Source organism: Ixodes scapularis, unplaced genomic scaffold, assembly GCF_016920785.2.
Source record: "Ixodes scapularis isolate PalLabHiFi unplaced genomic scaffold, ASM1692078v2 PGA_scaffold4__175_contigs__length_147842914, whole genome shotgun sequence".
In the NCBI taxonomy this organism is placed as follows: Eukaryota; Metazoa; Arthropoda; class Arachnida; order Ixodida; family Ixodidae; genus Ixodes; species Ixodes scapularis.
In genome coordinates, this window is record NW_024609879.1 from 108,534,584 (window position 1) to 108,556,668 (window position 22,085).

Consider the following 22,085-nt stretch of genomic DNA (forward strand, 5'->3'; position numbering starts at 1 on the left):
TTCAGCAACGCACAGCGGTCGTGTAAGAACAGTTTCCTTCAGAGAAGTTTCTCTAGTAGGTTTGTAAGAACATTAGTACATTCTAGAAAGTAGTGCAAATAACAAAAGGAGGAGAGACAAATGGAAAGAAGAGGAAAACCGGAAGCGCGCAGGGGTCCGCCGATAGGGGGTGGTAGTGAGCTTGTTTGCAAACAAACATCGGTGAATATCAAGGCGTCGCTAGCAATATGGGTCAATCGGGACATGATCGAGGGCACCGATGTCCGCGTGTATGTCCCGCCGTCTTGAAACAGCCGAAACGCATGGGGCCTTTTCCTCTATGGACGATTATATCACCTCTATGGCGTCACGCAGCCATCGGCTCTATTCGGCTATGAATAGTCTAGCCGCGAATGGCTTGCGCACGCCACCAGCCAAACGAGTGTCGCCTGCGTCAGTGGTGCCAGACTAACCGACAGACGCTATTGCTCTTATGCGTTCTCCGGGAGTTTCACGTCTCATTTGGCTTGTGGCTCGGACACTCGCGGCTAGTCGCCTCCGTTAGGGAACGTTAGGGAGAACGACCGTTGGACAGAGACACTTCTTATATGGCAGCAGGTTCCGATATCCGCAGGTATACTTAGCTCCACCGAGGCAATTCGAGCACAATTAAGGTGCGTGCGTTATACGACCAAGTTGGGAAGGCACTTAAGGTGTACCGGCCGTGGGCCCGGACGGTCTTTTACGGCACTGCGAACGTGATGTAGCTCGCTTAGTCATGAGCCATAAAGCGGTGAAAACCGGAAGCAGTGTTTTCTTTTAGTTCATTCGCCCCCTTGAAATTTGTGCGTCCTTTAGTCTGACCGAGTTACGCGATAGTTCTATGTCTGGCATGCATTGATGGTCCGGCGTTAAGTACTGCTTTCTTTTTTTTTTCCTTTTTTGGGCCGGCCCGGGGGAAGTGGAGGGGGGGGGGGGGGGGTTGTTTAAAGGAAAAAAGGCAATGAGGGATTTTTTTTTTTTTTTTTGCGACGTTCGAAAGTGGAGTGTTCCTAATAAGCAGCGTAGCGAAGTCATTTGTATATGTAAATTTGGAAGCCAAGCCCCTCCTCAAACTCTTGAGACAGATTTATAACTATTCGAATAGATAATATAATATCGCACGCCCGCTCACTAAAACGCTGCTTTGTCGGCTTTTTTTTAATGCATATTTGAATAACAGCGAACACTTGTCGTGAGCACGACCTAGAACCCAGTCAAACAATTGGCAATTGAACTTAAATATATTTATCAAACTCTTATGTGCAGAACTGCGTTTTACGGGGAAGGCAGCGGACGCTAACTTAATTCCGTCTCAGCCTTCCAGGCACGCGACGCCGTATCTAGCGTTGTCATGTCCTCCCTTTATACGGGTTTTTTCTTTTTTTACTGTTGGGCTTTTAACGTTTTTTCAGCAAGCAGAGTCTTCTCGAAGCGTCTCGGAGTCCTCTCTCCTGCCTCTTCTGTTATTTTATTTTTTCTCTGTTGTTGTTTTCTTTCACAGCTGCGTTGTTTGGTCTGCGGAGCTCGTCGCGGCTAAACCGGAGTTAGCTACAACAAAAATGCAATTCCGCGTTAAAAGTAAAAGAAAGAAAAACAAAAGGAAACTCTAAGGTCTTGGGTGGCGTTTTTAGCGATTCGGGGCGCACTTCTGTGTGTACGTGGTATTCGAGTTCGTGTTTCCCTAACCTGTGACGTTTCTTGCATTCCCCGCAGTGGACACGGAGCGCTGTCACCCAACGAAGCCCTTCCGGTGTCCGTCGTCTGCCACGGTGTGCATCTCCATCCAGTACCTGTGCGACGGCGCACCGGACTGTCCCGATGGCTACGACGAGGACCCCAGACTCTGCACTGCAGGTCAGTCGGGGACCGCCAGAGGGACTCAACATTGCTGGGCTGGTGCAATATGGGCAGTACCACCTAAAAGACGAGGCCTGCCCCCCCCCCCCCCCCGACCCTTTCCGCCTTGTTCAGTCGTTTATTGGCTGTTTAGGCAGTCATTGAGGATCACCACTTGTCAAATGACCTGAGATGACTTTAAGAACACGCACGGCACGCGCCTCGTTTGTATGCGTTTCGGCGCCGGTCAGGAGGGAGGCAGAGGAAAAATGTTGGGAGCGGTCAGGAAAAGTCGGCACTTGCCTGACCAAGGGACGTCGCCAGAGCAGAAAGGCACATCCAACAACCAACGTCGAGGCGCCCTAGCAACTGCACTTTCGTTCTTTTTTTCTACTTTTCTTTTTTTTTGCCATTGGCTACCCCCGCCTTAGTGCTGTCGATCAAGACGCAAAAGAGGTAGAAATAGCTGAAAGGAACCGGGTGTTCAGATGTTGGCAAAATGCAAGTACGGCTCCTGAGCGCCGCCATTTTGTTTCTGGCGCGCGTTGTTTGTCTGCTAGCGAGACATGTCCACGGTTGCCAGGCTGGTACCCCGACGAAATGTTTTCCTCCTTCGGTGGCGCTAGACTAGGTTTTCAAGCGGGGCTGCTCGCCAACGTGTATTGCCCTACACCATAGGATGACCAGGAGGCACCTCGGTCGACCGCTAGTCCGGACGCCTGGTGCCAAAAAATGGCGAATTCGGAAAGGCTTAGTCATTGACCGATTGGACACGAGCACTGCGTTACAGTTTCGAGAGGGGCTCAGACATTCGAGCTCGAAATCAGGTCCAATGATTGCGGCCGCCGGCCGTCTCGAAGTTGCGAAATTTTTTAATAAGATGGCGCCACCTGTTAAAACACGCTTTATAACCTAATGGGTATAGAAACAAAACAAAAAAACATGGGATTTAAAGCGTCAAAAAACACGAATGCAAGAAGACATTGGACCCTTTGTTTGTCGCCTTTCTAACTTTTTGTGTTTATTTTTTTAATTTTGAGGAATGTATGACTTAGTCCGCCTATACGTATATCTTACTTCTTGTAAGCATAGGAACGATACTTCACGAAAATGGACTTTTGGCGACAACTGGAGCCACTGAGGTTGTAGGTATCGCAACTCCAACTTTGCGGCTTTAGTCACGTTTCCTCTGTTTTACATTTCCGCCGCAAGGACACGCCAGTTTTCGCTTCACACTTGGATAGGCGATAGGCGAATAAGAATGCTACAGACTTTCGCTTAACAGACTTCAAGCTTTTCTCACTCTCTCTTTCTTTCTTTCATTTTATGTTAAGAAAATAGAGATACTTATATGACCATATTCGTAGATGTTGCTGCTATTACACACTTTGTGCACCGCTTGTTTAAAACACATATCGGAAGTAGACCGGTCTCCGCTTATATTTAGCATCGCGCGACATTTTTGTGAACAAATGCAGGCCGGCACAGGTAGATTGAAAGAGCCCATACTCTCTATGAACATGATCCTCATGCTGCTTATATGATTTCGACAGTTGTTGCATCATGATTTCGGCTACTCCACGACAGTTGATGCATTATTTATGAAGCTGACAACAAAGGCCGGATTCCCTGGGGAATATGCTGCGACAAATCGACGAATTTTGTCCGGCGGCATTGGTTCGCCAATGACGCCGACATTAACACAGCGGCTGCTACGTCGCGCGTAAAACGAGCGTGCCGTTGGGCGACGTTTGTCAGTGATTCGTCGCATATTTCGCTCCATGGAGTTCAGCCTGCTGTACAGCGCATACACATACTAAAAACACAATTTGGCTTTCGCTTTTTTTTTTTTTTAAGAATGCAGCGTTTATGTTTTGAATTCTGTTCAATTTTCTTCTTTTTCTTCTTTTTTATGGAGTGAATCTAGCTATTTTCATTTTTATCTCCTTCTAGTATTTTCGTCTTCCTTCAATTCCTTGGTGACCAAAGTGGTTTTCGTAGTGCGATGAGCATCATATAAACGGGTCGTTGCTCGTTGAAAGAACTGTGTCTGTCCCTCGTCCATTTCAGTGTTTTTTTATTCTTTGTGTGAACTATAGTTTATCCAACGCGCTCTGCTGCGTGTACCTAACTACAGATCCGTTGCACTCTACGCTTAAAATATGTCGAATTCATTAAGAGCTAGGCCCAATGGTAGTTTCGATTGAGCATGACTGCAGCTATATATCTCAAGCTCCGATTGATCTCTCCGTATCCTGGAGGTACGGTGAAAGTTGATTGCAGAACAGTACAAGTACTTTCTTTGACGCTAGAAACTGAAGATAAACGACACTGTAAACGTGTGAAAAGTCCTGATTCTCCAAGTATTAAGCCTAATGTTCGTTCCGATTAAGCTTCACATGGCAGTACATGTCCATTTCCGACTGGCTGTGAGAATTCGGGAGAAACACTGTGAGTTGCTTGTAGAAGGGTACAAGTACCCCGGTTGCCAGCGTCTAAGATAAACTGCACTGTAAACGCAAGAGAAGACCTCATTCTCCACAAACTAGAAGAACTATTGTCGTTTGCACCTCAGGAACCAAAGTTAAAAAGTTCGGCGCCTCGCGGATCATTACTAATTTTTCCCTTCATGTGCATAATTAAGAGATATGTATGTGAATGTTAGATTATATATACGTTATCGTATCAAGACCTACACGTTTCAAACGCCGAAACCATCGCTTTTTTCTCCGACAACCAAATCTCGTAAGAACTACTTCACGACGCGTATGAACAATGCGCTAAACTTGCGTTTTCCTTGAGGTGAAAACAGGTATAGGCCCAACGCGCGTTTCAATCAACCGTAACCATGGCTGTACTAACATGTCAAGCTCCGATTGCCCATCGGAATACGGGAGACACATAGAAGGGTATCTAAATGAGGTGTCCTTGTTAGATTCCGTCAGGATGGCTCTTAGAAACCCGAGAACTCATTGTCTGCGTGGAGGTGCAGCGATCTCAGGGCAAGAAGCATCGTTAGGAACCAAGTACGTCGTGCTTATTCGGGACACCCGTGCTTTTGTGCAGCGGCTCGTTAATCTTCCTACAGGAAAGAAAGATAGCACCTCCGCGTGTCCGTTCCCCTTTCTGGCGTGGACAGCGCGACAGCAGCCGTGGACCGTTTTTCTAATGAGCCCTCGGGGCACAATCTCGCCCGTGCCCGTACGAACCGAGATTGGAAATCCTTCTTCCCCCTTCCCTCGTTCCTGGTTAATCCGCCGAGTGTCTCGCACTGCGGGAGCTGCGGCGGTATCCCCCGTTTTTTCTCGGGGATTACAGTAATCCCTACGGGGTTTTAGAAAAAGAGTGTTGAAAAAGGCAAGGGGAAGAAGGAGGAGGGGGAGGGGGGGGGGGGTTGCAGAGTGCGTCTGAAACGACCTGTATAAAGCCCTACGCCCTGAATTATCGATCTTTGATTTCATCTCTGAAATCTCTTTGAGGTGATGTTTGTTTTGGTTTGAAATATTTGGACACTGCAAGGTCGTATGAACTGTGGACGGAAATGATGACTTAAGCTGTCAGAGTGTGAGACAAAAAAGAAAAAAGAAGCATATACACAGGGTCTTGAGATGTAAACACAAAAAAAAAAAAAGGATGGCCGTACCTCCATAGGGAGTATGCTGCTTCCGGTTGGCCATTGTTTTTGCTTATTTTTTAGGTTGCGCAGTGAGTAGCGCGAGCTTTAGAAATGGATCCACCGAAGGACAACTGCGGTACCTCCTGATATGTACTTATATGGCATCGACGCACCTTCCTGATTCCTTTGATGAAAAGAAAGAGCAATTGTTCCTCAGACAAATGACAGACCTGCCGAAGGCATCGTGGGCACATCTTTACGATTACTTCTTCGAGCTCCAGTGCCCACGTACCTAGCTGAGAACGACTTAAAACCTACAAGTCCTTAGACGCGTTCAACTACTTCGCGAACGGCAGGCCTAGGCGCCGGAGAGACGTGCCACGCATCACCGCAGGGTTCGCCGAGTGGGTCTTGGTTTTAGCAGACGATGTTCCGAAAGTTTTTATTAGTCGTCCCTCAGCGCAACGCAAGTCTCTGTAGTACACAATTTTCTGCGTTGACTTGCTTGCTTTGGTATTCAATGTTTCTTTGCCAGAGCACCGTGTCATCTTGTGTTTATACGTGCCGTAATGGCCTATAGTTGGGTGCCAACTAGGCCATTGCGGAGATAATAATAATGATAATGATAAATATTTTTTTCCATCGATTGTAATGGCCGGTCGAGGCACCCCACCCTGGGCAATCCTCGCGTTTGTCGCGTTGCGCCATCTGTCGGCAGCACATCGATGTAGGCTACATCAAAGTAGGTTAGCACATCGAAGTAGGTCTGCTAATGCCGCCGTCCTGCGATCACCAAGGCTCGGCGACGTCAATGGCGTCCCTCATCTCGAGATAATCGAAAGAACATCACAAGTGACATTTGGTTGGTGCAGGTGTGCATCGGTCAATCGAAAGGATGACACAGGGGAATTTCTAGAGCATAACTGTCACGCGATTACTCGCTAGTGAACCAATTATCGTCGCGCACCCACCCAAACATGAGATGAAGATAGGACACCCGGAAGTCTTCATCTCTCTCTGTCATGGCGGCCGGAAGTGGCGCAAATACCCTGTATAGTTTGACTTGTTTTGTTTTCTTTCCTAAGTCTACAACGTCGTCGCTGGTAGTTGACGTTTTCTCAGGTGTCCGGGTTCGAGTCCTAGCCGAGATGACCAAAGTTTAAAGGGACACTAACACCTCACCTTCCCCCCTTCCCCCCGCCCCCAAGGAATGTTTTTTGTTGGGCGATTTATTATAATGTTAGAAGACTACCCAATCAAAATTTTGCTACAGCGTCATGTATATTTTTGATAAAGTCAAAAAAGCAAATGCTCGAAACCGAAATCGAAACTTGTTTGGGCAGAAAAAATATATATAGAGGAGGAGAAAAATACGAAAAATCACGTGGCTGTCCAACTTTTTTTTTTTTTTCGATCAACATGTTATTGATAAGCTTCACGCAGATGTCGAGGCGTGGCTATGAAGCACTTTCAAAAAGTGGTTTCCGCAGGGCATCGAGCGGCTGCCACACAGGTAGTGCAAGAACGTTGAGCTTCACCAAGAGACCGTCGAAAAGGTGGACATATGTATAGACCTCTTAACAGCTCTTACCTGCAACAACAATAACAAAAAAAAGATGAAATGTAAACTACAATATGCTACGCCCTTTGTATCCTATTATAAATGCATCCTATTTCGAGCCCTTTTAATAATGTATAGTGCAGTTCCTATAGAGAAACACTGAGCTATTTTGTGGCCCCGCTCAGAGTTATCGACATACTTTTTTAACTTTTCTTCTTAAACAAATATATTTCCAGGAGTCGGTTTAATGAATCCTTCTCGCCAAATCTGCTACCATCAGATGCGTCCTTTCGAAGCAGATGAAGACGGGAAAGCTGATAGTGGTCGTGTAGCACGAAAGCGGTGGCACGCGGCAAATGCTTCCGCACTGTTCGGCGAGGTGTGCTCTACTTCTGGCAGATCGGTTCGCGCGAATGCTAATTAATGACCGCGGTGTTACGGCGTAGCTAATTATCCAACCGATTTATCTCATTACTCGGAGCACCTGTATCGATGGACTTTACGAGCGAGACTCATTACATTAAGTGACTGCGATATATGACCATTTATCGTTCGGTTTTCTGCTTGACTTGGAAGGAAAATGAACGAAACTTTTGTTGTGAAGTATAACGATTTCTGAAGAAGGCTGAGTTTGAGAATGCGGAGCATACACATGCTCAACTGTAATTGACAAGCTACTGGCATTATTGTGATAATAAAAATAGCAATACTAATAATAATAATAAGGTTGTCTGTTGCTTCATGATAGGGAAGAAACATTTCGAACAAGCATCTCTTTTTATGAATGATATTTCAAATCTGGTGCGTGGCGCGAACACTTTAGAACTTCGAAACTAAACCGACTCCGCTAGAAATAACATCAAAACGCAAACTTCGCAGAAAAGAAATAAAGAAACAGGATGAAGTGAACTCAATTCGGAGAACAAACAATCTACGACTTAGCTTCACGCTTGCGAACTTGATTGAATTGTTTCATAATCATTCTAGCGAATGATACGAGTTTATTTAGAGAAAGAGAACAAATAACTAATTAAAAACAGTCACAGACGTTATCGTTATGTATTTTATTTCTTATTTGTTGAGGACGGGATAGCCGAGGAAAAAGGACGATATATATTTTATCCTGATAAACGAACCTGTCTCGTTAATCTGCTTCGTCTGAAAACCGAGGCAGGCCGGTATTTTCAAGCCACGAACGAGCCGAACCAGGCACCTGTCTGGAACAGCAGTACGCCACTGCGTTCTCCAGTCAATCGAAAGCGTGCCTTGACATCCGGGGCCGTTATTTTTACGAGTCAACGCAGCCGTGGTCGCGAATAGAGTGATGTACCATTAATATGTACACCTCCCCTCCTCCCCCCCCCCCCCCCCCCCCCCCCCACACACACACACACAATCGTCCATAATGTGAGTGGTTTGTAATAACGAGACAAAAATGAATGCTGTTACCAACTTCGCCCCGCGGAAACTCTGTTCATATTAACCGGATCTGTACTAATGAAACGTTCGGTAAATACCTTCACCGACTCTGTTTCTTTCTGGTCGATTGTTATTTGAGAGTTGAGCCGTTTTTGTCGTGAGGAACCGTGAAATTAATTCGTCTGGCCATACGTCCGGGTCTATATAAAGAATAAAATAAAATATTACTTCCAAGAGAAAATTGCATTTCGATTAAACGAGTTCCTTGAGTCTTCCCTCCAATCTTGTTTATCTCTGTATTGCATGGCGAAAGAAGCACGATAAGCGGGAAACATGAAACGGTCCAAGTAACGCCACTTTTATTTCGCTATTTATATTTTGTTCAGCTCGCCGAGATGTAATAAAAGCCGTTGATGACAAACAAGGTGAAGAAAATAAGGTCGAAGTTTCACTCCCGCGAGGTGTTTTGAAGAAGAAGAAGAAAAGACATAGACAAGTATAAGTTAAAATATCCAATATATATGATAAATTAAAAGGCGGGCAGCTTTGAACAGAATAGCCCAAGATTGCTCGTCGCGAATGGACGATCGCCGCTGCATTGTTGTATTTGTCTTGACAAAACAAGGAAAAAAATTCAAGCGCTAAAATGCGTCTTCAGAGTTTAATCTTTAAAAACTCGGAAACATTGTTTTCATTGTCGTCTGTCTTTGACTTGTACTGCGTGATATGCGTCAACTTTCATGCATTAAGGTTTATTATTCAATACAAAGATGATGAATCCTCACAGGTACATATAAAACAAGTCGTATCTTATGCAGATTTGCTCTTGTGATAGTTTTTCTCGCTCTATTGAAACTGCGTCTTCATCACACAGTTTGTTGTTTTTATAAGTATTTTTTGAAACTAAAAGTTTGGAAGTGTTCGAAGGAAAAAAAAAAAGATTGGAGGTCCATTTGGCCACATCTTGGTACAACAAAGTTTGGTAGAAGAAAACACGCTAGATCATGTTAACACTTGGCTGAGCTGCGCAAAGAATAGGCTGCGAAGTGTTGCGCGCTTTTTTTAATTACTTCAGTAACATTAATTAGGATGTCACTGAAATGACAACCACTCTCCTGAAGCATGAGGCGATTAAAGTGTTCAATATTATCTTAAGCATCGAGGCCACACGAGATAATTTAATTTTTTTTCTGCCTTCAAATCCAACTTGCGCAACCTGGTATGTTGATAGCACTATAATAAGTCCTTCCGTCTTTTTTTCGTTTTTTTTTTTGATAGCTGTGCTGGTTTTTTTTATGTTTGTTTTGCTGTCCTTCCTTCTGTTGCCTGCCGTTCTTATATTCAGATGTCACTAGGCTTTCAGGGGCTTTGAATTGAGAGGCGGCTTTCACCATGGCCCTGGCCCTAAAATTTACTTTTCGGCTTTAGAGCTTTGTCCTTGGTTGCATTTGGGATCCGGTATTGACATTGACTTGTACTTGTGTCTTGGAGCTTCGGATTTGACTCCGAGTTTGACTTCGGTCCGTCTCTTCCCGGTCAGGAAGACTGATGTTACCAAAGTCCTCCCGAGACATCTAAATTGATGTGACCACGCATTCGTATAGTTTATCTTCACTCCAATTGGTCCTTCCTAGCATTGCTCATTCCAAAAAAATAGCATTCCGTCTCTCTCTCTCTTTCTATCTATATATATATATATATATATATATATATATATATATATATATATATATATATATATATATATATATATATATATAAGGTCGCAAAGGTGATATGTTTTCTCGAGATAGAAGCGTCCGAAAATTTGATTCGTTTCTGCAACTCAAGCCCGATTGAAAATGTCGGATTTCTTCGCTCGGACTTAGCTCGATAAAAGCAATGCGTTCTTTTTGTTGTTGTTGTGTGTTTTCAACGCTGAAAAAGCGATACTCAGTGTGATTTGCCCGTCGCAATCTTCGCAAAGTGTCCCTTACACGATGACACACACACGCGCGCCCTCACGCACACACACTCTAAAAACTTTCACGAGACCTCGCTTTTTTTTTTTTTTTTATAATTTGTTTCGGTGCTCTTGAGGTCGTAGTTTGAGGGTATAGGATCCTCTAATATGACGCAAACCAGGCTTCGATAAACGAAAGACTTTTACAGCAGGAGAGGATGGTCATAAAAAAGGAGAAAAAAGATCGATTGAGAAAGTAGTGAGATGAGAAACATGAGAAGAAAGAGTGTGTGTGTGTGTGTGTGTGCGTGTTGGGGGGGGGGGAAGAGAAGTTGAGGTGTGGAGGTTTTATTTGTTTTCTTTGGTTCGCTGTTGATGGAAATCGTTGGGATGCCCTTTGCGAATCCTCTGTTTTCTTCTCCTAGCTTCCCTGATTTATTGTTCGGTTTCGGTTCACGTCCGAAATCCCTGTTTTCGCTCTAACCACGCGTAGGTTGAAGGCTCTGCTTAGTTCTGACAAGAAACGCGTGGCCAAAAAAGCAAGATGTTCTTTTTATGTGTGTGTGTGTGTGTGACGCGAGTTTGGTAAATGGCTGAGAAGATAGATGATTGGCCATAAAAAGGAAAAGAAATGTGGATAGATGTATATAGAAACGTGAGATAAGCACAAAGAGTGCGATTAATAAAACGAGAATAAGTAAGGCTCGTAATGGAAATAAAAAATAACTATAGACCAGGGATGGTTAAATACGATTGCTGATTCGGCAGACTGAGGATATTTATAATCGACCGCAAAGACTGCCATGCGGATTCTTATGCGGCGGCAGTTAGTTTGTCCCGATACCAGGGGTAACATTCATGCCCTGGCTCAATACCACTTGGAAGACAAGGCCAACTCGTTTCTCCGTCGAACGTTATCACTCGTAGGCCCACGCAGCGCGTTTTGCTGCGTCCTCAACGAACGCGAGGGTAGCACGTGGTGGCGCCAAGACACGCGTCTACCCCCTTTGCGGCGGCTGTCGTAGCGAGCCTCGGCGTGTTTGCTGTCTAGGGCGGGTCGGGATGCCACAAATGATGACGTCATGAATAGGCCCTGTTTTCTGCTGCCTCGATGCTCTTTCGTTACTTATTTCTGTTTGGCACAAGTTCGCCAATTAAACTTTTATCCTTCAGTTCACTGTTCGGCTTCTCGTCACCTTCATTCGTGACAATATAAAAAAAAAAGTCGAGGGTTCTTTGAATTACTGGAGCCTCGAGATTCGGCAGAGGTTCGCAACATCCCTAATTTTGACTAGTAAAGCAAGGTCATTAACCTGGTATTTTCATGTGCACCCTCACACTACCGTCTGCACGAATCCACTCCAGTAGAACGGTCAATCACATTAAAGTAGCGTAAAATGATTTGTCCGTGTCAAGTTATTAATTAGCCTAATAGTGTTCTTGCAGATGTCGAGTAACTATAGTAATTAACTTCGTATCTATAAGATTATCTAAGCGGCGGGCTTCTCATAAACGAAGTAAATTATAGATTTAGTAGAATGTAATTCTATCAGCACTATTGTTCTAATAAAATTTATTACAAAACTTGTCCTATAAGAACTATGAACAGAAATTAAACCCCCCAAAAAAAACAGAGAATCTATATCTCACAATGATGTTGAATTGTCCGGTTGTTCCCTTGCTAATCCATGTAAAAACTTTTTTTGTAAATTTAGTAGAAAACACAAAAACAACTAATGCCTGCGGTTCTAACAGGCAAAGTGTTCATGAAACTATTTATTTAAATTCGGTCACTGAGGAAGAGTTAATAAAAGTGTTTCGCAGCGTAAATGTCACAGCTGCGACGCAGATCGTATACAGATACGCCCAGTCTTATATGTCTTAGGTAATATTAGCCAATACCTTGCATAGATTTCTATTCTGTATGTGCGAAATGCCATATTTCCCATAAAAATGCAGATAGCAAAGGTTGTAGTAATTCATAACAAAGCTGATGAAAATGATATAAACAAATATCAACTTGCTTTAATTCTTCATGTTTTCTTTAAGGAATAGAAAAATAAACTTATAGCCGCATTATTACATTTGCAGATAAGCGTAATATTATAACAGGGTCTCATTTCAGATTTAGGAAAAAGCATTACACGTAACTAGCTTTGCCGAACCACAAAGAATTCATTTTTCGCAGTTTCGAAGACAAAGTTAGGGTACTAGGCATATTTATAGATTTTACTAAAGCGCTTGATTACATTAACCACCATTCCTTCCTTCAAAAACTTGAAAGTTACGGCATGAGAGGACATACATCACTTCTCATCAAGTCATATTTATATCACCGCCATCAATATGTTAACGTTCACGGTCACATCTGGGATATAAAACCAATAAAATCGGGAGTATCCCAAGGAAGCATATTGGGTTCGTTGCTTTTTAATATTTATATTAACGACATTGGGAACATCGCGCCGTAAGTTAAATTTATTATTTATGTTGACGACACCAGCATTTTTTTTTCGGTTCAGAATTGCAATAATATTTCACGTATAGCGTATGACACTATAAGACGCCTAGAAACTTGGACTAGTTCAAATAATCTGCTAACAAATACAAGCAAAACCAAAGCTACACCCTTTAGCCCCGATAATAAAAATCCCGACCTTCCAAATTATATTATTCTAGATGTCTCCCCTATCGAAGTGGTCAGCACGTTTAAACCTTTGGGAGTTATATTTTCAATGCACATGTCATGGACTGAACACGTAGACTACATTCTTTCAAAACTCGCTTCTATCACTGAATGGCTACATAGACATCGCCCTAGTTTTCCACCTTGATTGCTCTTAAATAACTCATTTTTTTAATCTCGTTTGAATGATTGCAACTTAGTCTGAGGAACAACTAAAAAAATTAATCCACAAAGAATATTTTATAACAAAAAAAAAGCGTGCTAAAGATCGTGTGTAACATAGCCTATAATTTCCATACCAATCAACTTTTTGAGCAACTAAAGGTACTAAAAATAGAGGAACATTATAAATATAGACTTAATATAAAATGCAAGCAGCAGCAATAAGAGACAAATAGGTTTTTGTTATCATTAACATCAATTAGAATTAAAGTTCCAAGATATTCCACCCATCACTCAGACTTCTGGGTAGTAGAAACCTTGTGCTCAGAGTATGGCCTTCGAATGGTTAAACCGACCTTGCTAACTTTATTAAACACACTTATGTATTCAGGTAGAGATATACAATTATGTAGCACTCCTGAACTTCGATAATATTTTCTTTCAAAATGAACAGTCATGACGTTGTTTTCTGTTCTGTACGTGTAACACTGTATTACTTGATTATTGTTCTTTAACTTAGATTACCACTCTTGAAATTTTGTATGTATACTTACCATGTAAGTACACGATACTTATATCGTAAATAAACTTATTATTATTATTCTGTTAAAACTATTGTTCTCGTAGAACTAATTGCAGCTATTGTTCTATTTTAACTATTGCTCTTTTGAAACGACAGTTCTAATAAAACTAATTACATCTATCGCTTTATTATAACTATTGTTCTGTTAAAACAATAGTTATAACAGGACTATACATTAATTTATAGCTGTTATTGATGGCCCTCTAAAAGAACCTGATTAGATTACTTTATTATTTCAGTATCATCTAGTAAAACAATAGATTTGTTAGAACTATTTGTCTATAAAAACTGAAGGGCGCGTAAATATAGTTGTTATAAATTGTTTCTATTAGAACTATAGTTTGTATATAGTGATAATGTAAATATTCATGCCCTATTTCGTCGCAGGCGTGGAGTTAAAGATACCTTACAGCTTAACGCGTGGCGCACTTCACTGCTACAAGAGCATTTGCTTTGTCCTAGTGACGGCAGCTGAATCTTTTCAGGAGATGCTGTCAATGATTCTGAAGTGATACAAAGGCACAATTCACTACCTTGGCAACATTCTCGCCAAAGAGGTATCAGAAAAAGACCAAAACGAAAATGTCTTCAAGGCAGTAAACTGTGGCATCCATTCGGTGGTGTTAGCAGAAACTTCTGAATGACTGCCGACGCTAGTTCAAAGCAAGCTGTCCTGTGAGAGAAAAACGCATCGTCCGTTACGTTCATAAGCGCAGTGATCAAGGTACTTTGGGTCGTTGTGGGTCTGGGTAACCTCGAAAACTGAACTGTTCGTCATTTTTCTCTTGTAAATTTTCAGCCAAGCGGCCCCCAGTTGAGGAGACCGCCAACTTCCTGCAGACCCTGCTGAGTAACCACGGACCCAACTACCTGGAGAAGCTATTCGGCGCTAAAGCCAGGGATGCCCTCGCACCCCTTGGAGGAGTGCAGAAAGTGGCCGTAGCACTTTCAGGTGAGGACACGGCTGACGCACATCTTCAGTATAGCAATGTGTGACCAATCAGTAAGCTCACGGCAGACGTGAATCTTCAGGGTTTGGCTACTTGTCACCAACAGTTAAGAACACGGCTGACGCACATCTTCAGTATAGCAATACGTGACCAATCAGTAAGCTCACGGCTGACGTGAATCTTCAGGGTTTGGCTACTTCTCACCAACGGGTAAGAACACGGCTGACGCACATCTTCAGCATAGCAATGTGTGACCAATCAGTAAGCTCACGGCTGACGTGAATCTTCAGGGTTTGGCTACTTGTCACCAACAGATAAGAACACGGCTGACGCACATCTTCAGAATAGCAATGTGTGACCAATCAGTAGGCTCACGGCTGACGTGAATCTTCAGGGTTTGGCTGCTTGTCACCAATAGGTAAGAACAAGGTTGACGCGCATCGTCCGAGTCTGGCAACGGATAAGCAATTAAAAAGGACGCGACTGGCGCGCATCTTCAGAATCTAGCAGCGGGTGGCCAAGGACAAAGCGGGGTCTTCACAGACTATCCACAGATATCCTTAACAAAGTCGCGGTGTTACTCGATTAAAAAAAAAACACAAGAATTAATCACAAAGTAAAAACCACCGTCATAATTAATCACAACTCGCCTGTTCTCCGCCTGCCACTAAATATTTTAGTGATTTTTCTTTTCCGTGCGCACAAAAACGCTAGCCTTTGTTGATTGTAGCCTGCCGGTTTCTAAAGAAATGCCCGCAGTATTAGAAATAACAATATATAAAGAAAACATTTGTTAACTCTGAAGTCAGACGCGCGCTTACAAAAGCTAGTCTGGCTACAATGAGTGGAATAACGCTAAGCACGCGCACCATGTCAGCCGCGGTAATGGTTTCAAGTCGAGTCATTGAAAAGATACCCCCAGGGTATCTACACTCTTTTCCCTCATCGCCCGATGCCGCCAAAACAGGGATTCGTCCGTTCGCGTCACGTGAGATTTGTTTACGTGCCAGTTGTTTAGGTGCCTACACTCTGGGACCATTAATATTTGCGTCTGTCACGTCATATTGAAGCTGCCAGAATGCATGGCAACTTTACCTCTAAATTATTATTCTAACTCTGTTCTCTCGCAAGGCTCATGTACGTGGATCTACTTTTGGCATATCATTTGTTTTTAATAAACGCCTTATTGTATTGCCAATAAAATGTTTTTTAATTATTTTGAAAAAAAATGAATATGATATCAAGTTTTAAATGATCCCCAGTCGAAGGAAACAAACGCGAGTGCTTACAACTTCGTCGAATCAGAACCAGCAAATATTTTCTGCCAGTCGGTCTCTACAAAGGAATTTGTTAAAAAAGACCCGGAACTGAAGGAACGCAGTAAGGCTGTATCCAAACTGATGTTCGAATGGCAACCGTGAAGCGGATTCAATCTATTTCATCATCAAATGTGCGTGAATTTGTACTGCAACCTTAAGCAACCGCATTCGCAACCGCTTTGCGCATGCGCTTGAACCGCCGGTGGGAATGCGGCGTTATAGTGTATTTTTTCGCGTGACCATCTGCTGGCAAGCTTATTGCCAAGATCAAGCTCAAAGACAAAAATTTTCATATTTTTTTTTAGCAAGCAGATGGAGACATTGGCTTACTGAGCTAGCCTTCTTAACAGTCGATCAAAATGTATACTCTTCTAAAGTCGTACAGCAAAAGAAGGTTGAAAGTATCTTTCTTTATATAGAAACAAGAATGCAACCTTTGGAAATCGCTTAAAAGCTTTCTGTAAAAATGCGGTTAGTAAGGCGCATATTCAGCTTCTTTTGAATTTTGTTTTGAATAAGTTTTTAAGCGACCCGCAGTTCGGAAATAAAATTACATATCGGAGTTCTAGCTTGCTTTGTCACACTTAAATAAGACTTCGCGAAAGGTTAGTGCCATCAAACATTTCAAGCTTCCTTCATAATTTGATATTCGCCAGGTTTAAACCAAATTATTTCAATTTTGTTTTGCTTCTAACCAAAAATGTAAATTTGAAAAAAAAAAAAAAATGAGTGAGAGTGCAAATCCAGCATTTATCGAAGCTTCACCTTTTGCCCTTAAAAAATGCACAAACGCGCAAAAAAAAAAATTAACGATGTACTTTACCGCATCAATTGATTTTCGATTATATGTTGTTGTTGTTTTTTTGTTTCCTGAACACGAGGAACGCGAGGATGTAGATGAAGCTTTTGGGACACCTCTCCACTCTATTTGGACGCCCGCACCACTAAAGCGACTGACGCGCCTACGGAATTTTCGAAGCTGCATTAGCGAGAGCGGCACCGAGAGCACGCGCATATGTTCATCAATAAAACCATGAAAAAAACCAAATATAACAAAATAAAAAAGATAAATAAAAAAAAAATAGAGAACGCTTGCTGACAACGCGGCAGGGGCGCAGAAGAGCAAATCCCCTTTGGGCTTTTCCAGCGTAGACGGCAATCTCGTTAATATTAATTTTCTCCGAGCTCGTGAGAGGACGCCTCTGTACGTCCCTGGAGATGTCGCGATGCTTGCGAGGCGTTGCAGCTTTTCGGCCTCTTTTCGCAAATTTCCGGAATAAGATGCTGTCGGCCGCGGCTGCCGTTCTACTCATCGCTGAACTTCGTTGCATTCGGCTCCAGTATAGTCGAGAGTGTACAAGACAATGCGAAAACACGTCCCTTTTTGCGATGTATTTTTTCCATGAAATGGCTTAACCAGGGCGTCATTTTTGGGTACTTGGCGGAAGTTAGAGGAAAGCTCAAGACAGTCACAAATAATTACTTGTAATTAACTTCTCCTTCAGGAGGCGATATGAAATACAAAGCTAAGACGTGCGTTGAAAATGTTTGAGATTAGTATTTTTATAGACATTGCCTCTCGAAAATCGATGTGTACCAATAAAACAGCAATATTTGTCTCATTATTTTTTTAAACGTTCGAGGACGTTATCACCAACAGTCACATCGTCTATGACTGACGACGTGGTCGAATAAAGTTTGCGGAACATTCGCGCGCGTCTAATAAAGATCCCCCTGTCTCTAAAAACGTCCCTCCAATCTTCGGGCTGGTACTTTCATATTAGCATGCCCGATACGAAGCCGAATTGTAATTTTCTTTGTTTCCAATCCTCGACCGCGTTGCCACGGTATAGTTTGCATCTACCCTCCATCGTTTCTTTGGTTTCTCTCGTCGTGAAAAAACCCACTCGAAAAGCCAATGACACCCAGACGACAAGAGCTGCTCGTAACGTCATCGTTAGTGGATTCTTGACCCGGCCCCTGGCGGCGAACATGCTCAACCTCTACGCGAGTATATGCGACAAAGCGGCAAGGGCGTGTGTCTTGGCGTCGCCGCGCGCGTTAGCAACGTGCTCGCTGTGAAGCACTGCAAGATCCGCTCGCGCCGACGCAACCGCATAATAGGCGGCGCAGCCTGGCGGCATTCTACTATTCGCAACTCCCACGCCCTATAGGTGGCGGGGCGGTAGTTCCAACATGGCGGAAGAGACGGGGATAGATTCTCCAGGATATCCCGTGCGCCTGCTCGCGTTGACGCTGTTCAGCGCGCTAAAAATGATTTATTTGTCCACAAATGCGAAGCGGTTAGGGAGGGATCATATTACTGGTGACGGGGATGCTGATGCACGTTAGGAAAACGAGCATGCTGATATTTAAAAGTTACAGAAACCTCAAATTGCGAAGCTTTGTTGTGGGCGAGCGCGTTTTAGGCACCGGCTACGTTACTGTTTGTAGCAGAATATTTTTGAAGGTGATGAAGATATGTTTGCGGCTTTGCCTGGCCATTAGTGCTCTAAAAAGAGAGCCGCAAACGGTGACCGTCAAGCTTCGAAAGAGCAGCGTTCACAGTATTGGTGTCTTTGCGTCACAGCCTCACAACTCGCTGCTCGCCGTCTCGGTTTTAGTGTATTGCAACACGTAATAGTTATTGATAGAAAGTTTGTTACCGCATGCTACCGTGCGGTGTAGCATTAAAACCGCGAGCTCGCGCTGCGCTTTTGAAGCACAAATTTCAATGCGTGCCAGGAGCGTTGCCGTGCTCCATATCACTCTAAAAAAAAGAAAATGTTGTAGTTCTTACACCCCTTGGCACATATACGACACTCCAAAACTTCAGTTCGCCGTGCAGTCCATCGACGTCGAACTGACGGCCCCAACTTTTACAAAAGGCTTGATGACGGCGCATTATGAGATATTAAACAGCTTAAAGTACGTGTCAAAGAGTACCGAAAAAAACACACACAAAAAAACGAGGTTTTGCAGCGGGGCCAAGAAAACCCCGATTATTATTATTATTATTTCTTTTTTTACAGTCATTTACACTTACTTAGGCTATTTTAAAAAGTTGCACAACTCGGCTATCAAGCCGCTCGTGAAAGTTCGTAGCGCCGGTTGAACGTCAGTGCGCTGTACGTCCAACCGAAGTTTAGGGGTGTCGTACGCTATGCAAAAACTACCTATTACTATAATCGGCGTGTTTAGGGGTTTTATTTATTGCTCTATTAAAATACATATTTTAATATACCGTACATTTGTTGTACCGTCTTATTTGCAACATTGCGGTCCCTCTGGTCAAAACTGCGCGTTAAGCTCTCGTCACAAACGGCTGGCTAACACAGACGCGCTTAAAATGCTTCGAGAATTTCTTTATTTGCTTTGTAATTACCGGAAAGCAAGTACGGGTATTCTGTCTTTTTAAAGTGCTTGGAATAAATGGTCATGTTCCTTGTGACAGCCTTAAAACACGAACCCATTCCCGATTTGTGTTGCTCAACATACCGTTGCGCGACGAGTTTTCTCCTACTTATGGCAAAAAATAGACTTTCCGCAGACCGTACCATTGAGCTCTTAATTATTAGCAGGAGCGTTTTCCATCACGTTGAGATTGAGCTGGCGGCCATGCACAATACCAGAAATCCGGAGCGTATGCAATACACGAAAAGTCCCTAATGAAATTAGACATCCCGGCCCTTCGTGCAAGGCTGTTGCAAGGCGGACCACAAGAACTCCTTTTTTCCGCTCACTTTTTTCGTTAAAAAGGCTTCGCGCATCAACGCCGACAGCCCCTGCCACCATTTCCACGCCGCCGCCGCCGCCGCCGTCCCCGCTCCTCTGGTTCTCCGTTCGTCCGCGGGAGGGCGAGCGGCGCGCTGGAGTTGCGAATAGACCTTAGCAGAAATCGCCTCCTGCGCGCTGCCATCTTTGTCTGCTGGGCTGTTGATCTGTTGTGCAGTATATCGGACGCTGCGCGTGCGTCCACAGCTCAGTGACTCGGCATTTTTTGCCCGCTCGCTTTTTTCGAGACTGCCGCTGGCAAGGTCTATAGTCACCGGCAACTTAAGAAACGCATGGCGTGGCTTTGTAAGTTCAGGCTTCTCGCCTTGTGATTGGTGTTTTGGCGTTCTTATCAACAAAAGGCCGCAATATCATTGGCTGTTGAGCAACGAGACTCACCGCACCCTGCGCTTGATAAACTCTCAGTGAATGTAGCGATGACAATTCGAAGAGCAAGTCGTCTGCTTCTTGTGCAAGGCTTACAACGACGTCAGAACGACGTCGACTTCTGTTTGGATTTGATTCTGAGGATACTGGGTAGACCTAAAAGCTAGATGCCTTAAGGTCTACCCACTATTTTTTATTATTTTTTTTTTTTCAGTCAGTCAATAAGAGCTTTTCGTTCTAGTATCATGCAACCCCTGTGCAAGAAGCAGTCGAACTTGCGCTTCGCATAGAAAAGGAATCTCTGTCTTCCACCGTACTCTTGCTCTGACGCATAAACTACAAACGGGAAATTGACTCCAGTGCACCATTAAAGGTGAAAAAAGTGCACGTTCTTGCTTACCTCAGGCGCACGTCCTTAACTCATCTTTGTCGTCGCAGAGGGCGAGACACTTGAAGACTTCGGCAAGGCCCTGCACCTGATGCGCTCGGACCTGGAGCACCTCCGCAGCGTGTTCATGGCCGTCGAGAGCGGGGACATCAGCCTGCTTCGTTCCTTGGGCATCCGGGACTCAGAGCTGGCCGACGTCAAGTTCTTCTTGGACAAGCTTGTGGCCACCGGCTTTATGGACTAGCGTCGCCCTACGTCCGCTCCCGGAATCCCGACAACGCAGGCCGCTCGGGAGCCCCCTCCGTCTACCCGCAGCCCTCCCTAAGTCGCGTGGCCATGCCAAGACCTCCTGGACCGCTGGACTGGAAAATCCACGAGTCGTCGCGCGACGACGCAATCGCGCCTAGAAAACAAGGCCTGAGCATGACGTCATCGTTAGTGGATCACCGATCCGCCCCGAGCGGCAAACTCTCTGAAGCTCAACTGGAGTACGCCTTTGTCGTGGTTTCGCCGCCTGCTGACGTCACGCTGGTTGTCAGATCCTGCGAGATGCGCTAGCGGCGACGCTGGCGCGAGCAAAGTTGTACTCCGTAAATTCATTACGGAAGCTCCTGGTTTTGTAGGTTGTATTGGCCAGAAACCGGCGTGTCTCTCAGTGATTTTTCAAGATAAAAAACCGACATCTAAAAACGTTTACGTCGTTTCGGAGAGCCGCAGGGTGTCGGGTGATGTTCGCGGGACGAGAATTGGCATCGACTGAAGTCTTCTTCTGTTTACAAAGAGAAGCGATGCGGTGTTCCCGGTTTTACCGATCGCTTCGTAGTTTCGTACGTTAATTCCCGCTCGGTAGTTGGCCCACGCGGTGACGTCACGATAGTTAGGACAAGAGGCCTGCGCTCCAGGAGGCATTGGTCACGCTCGTGCATGCCGAGTGAAATCATCGTCTGTATAGTAGATGCTGAGTGTTTTTTGTTGAGACATTGAGAGGCGTATTAGTTTGGAGAGGGTAAGCGATAGAGGAGACGGACCTATGCGGGTAGCAGTGCACCCTTGGCCTGCTTTCTGCAGCTGGACTTACTCTTATTAGAAAGCTCGCTGTTCAATATAGAACTTGTACAGCCGGCTGTCTGCTAATGAAGTGGCGTTATTCTTGTGCGTTCTAGGAAGTTTTGAGGCTTTGTTTTGGACAAAGCTCCTGCTAACGGTCAAAACATGTTGCTTAAAACAACTTTTTGCATTCTTTAACAAAGAGGTGTATTCGAGGATTTCTATTACAATAACTGAAAGCTGTATATATGAAAGAAAAATTAAAGGAGGTAGCTGAAGCATATGAATCCTAAGTGGAACTTCGGTGCCACACCATGCTCGCTAGACTTGATTAGTTTTTTTGCAGTTCAGGCTCATCCGCTGCTACTCGCAATCGTCCGGTAACCTTTTCCAG

General features: G+C 44.1%; 1 protein-coding gene across 1 annotated transcript; it reads left to right on the forward strand.

The window, feature by feature from the left end:
- Nucleotides 1–1,721: 1,721 nt before the first annotated feature.
- Nucleotides 1,722–20,888, forward strand: LOC8026014 (IDLSRF-like peptide; the record flags this gene model as incomplete). Its single annotated transcript, XM_040206629.3, has 3 exons — nucleotides 1,722–1,875; nucleotides 14,626–14,778; nucleotides 20,695–20,888. Coding segments are annotated over 3 exons (501 nt in total), but the record flags the coding sequence as incomplete, so codon positions are not given.
- Between the last annotated feature and the right edge of the window lie 1,197 nt (nucleotides 20,889–22,085).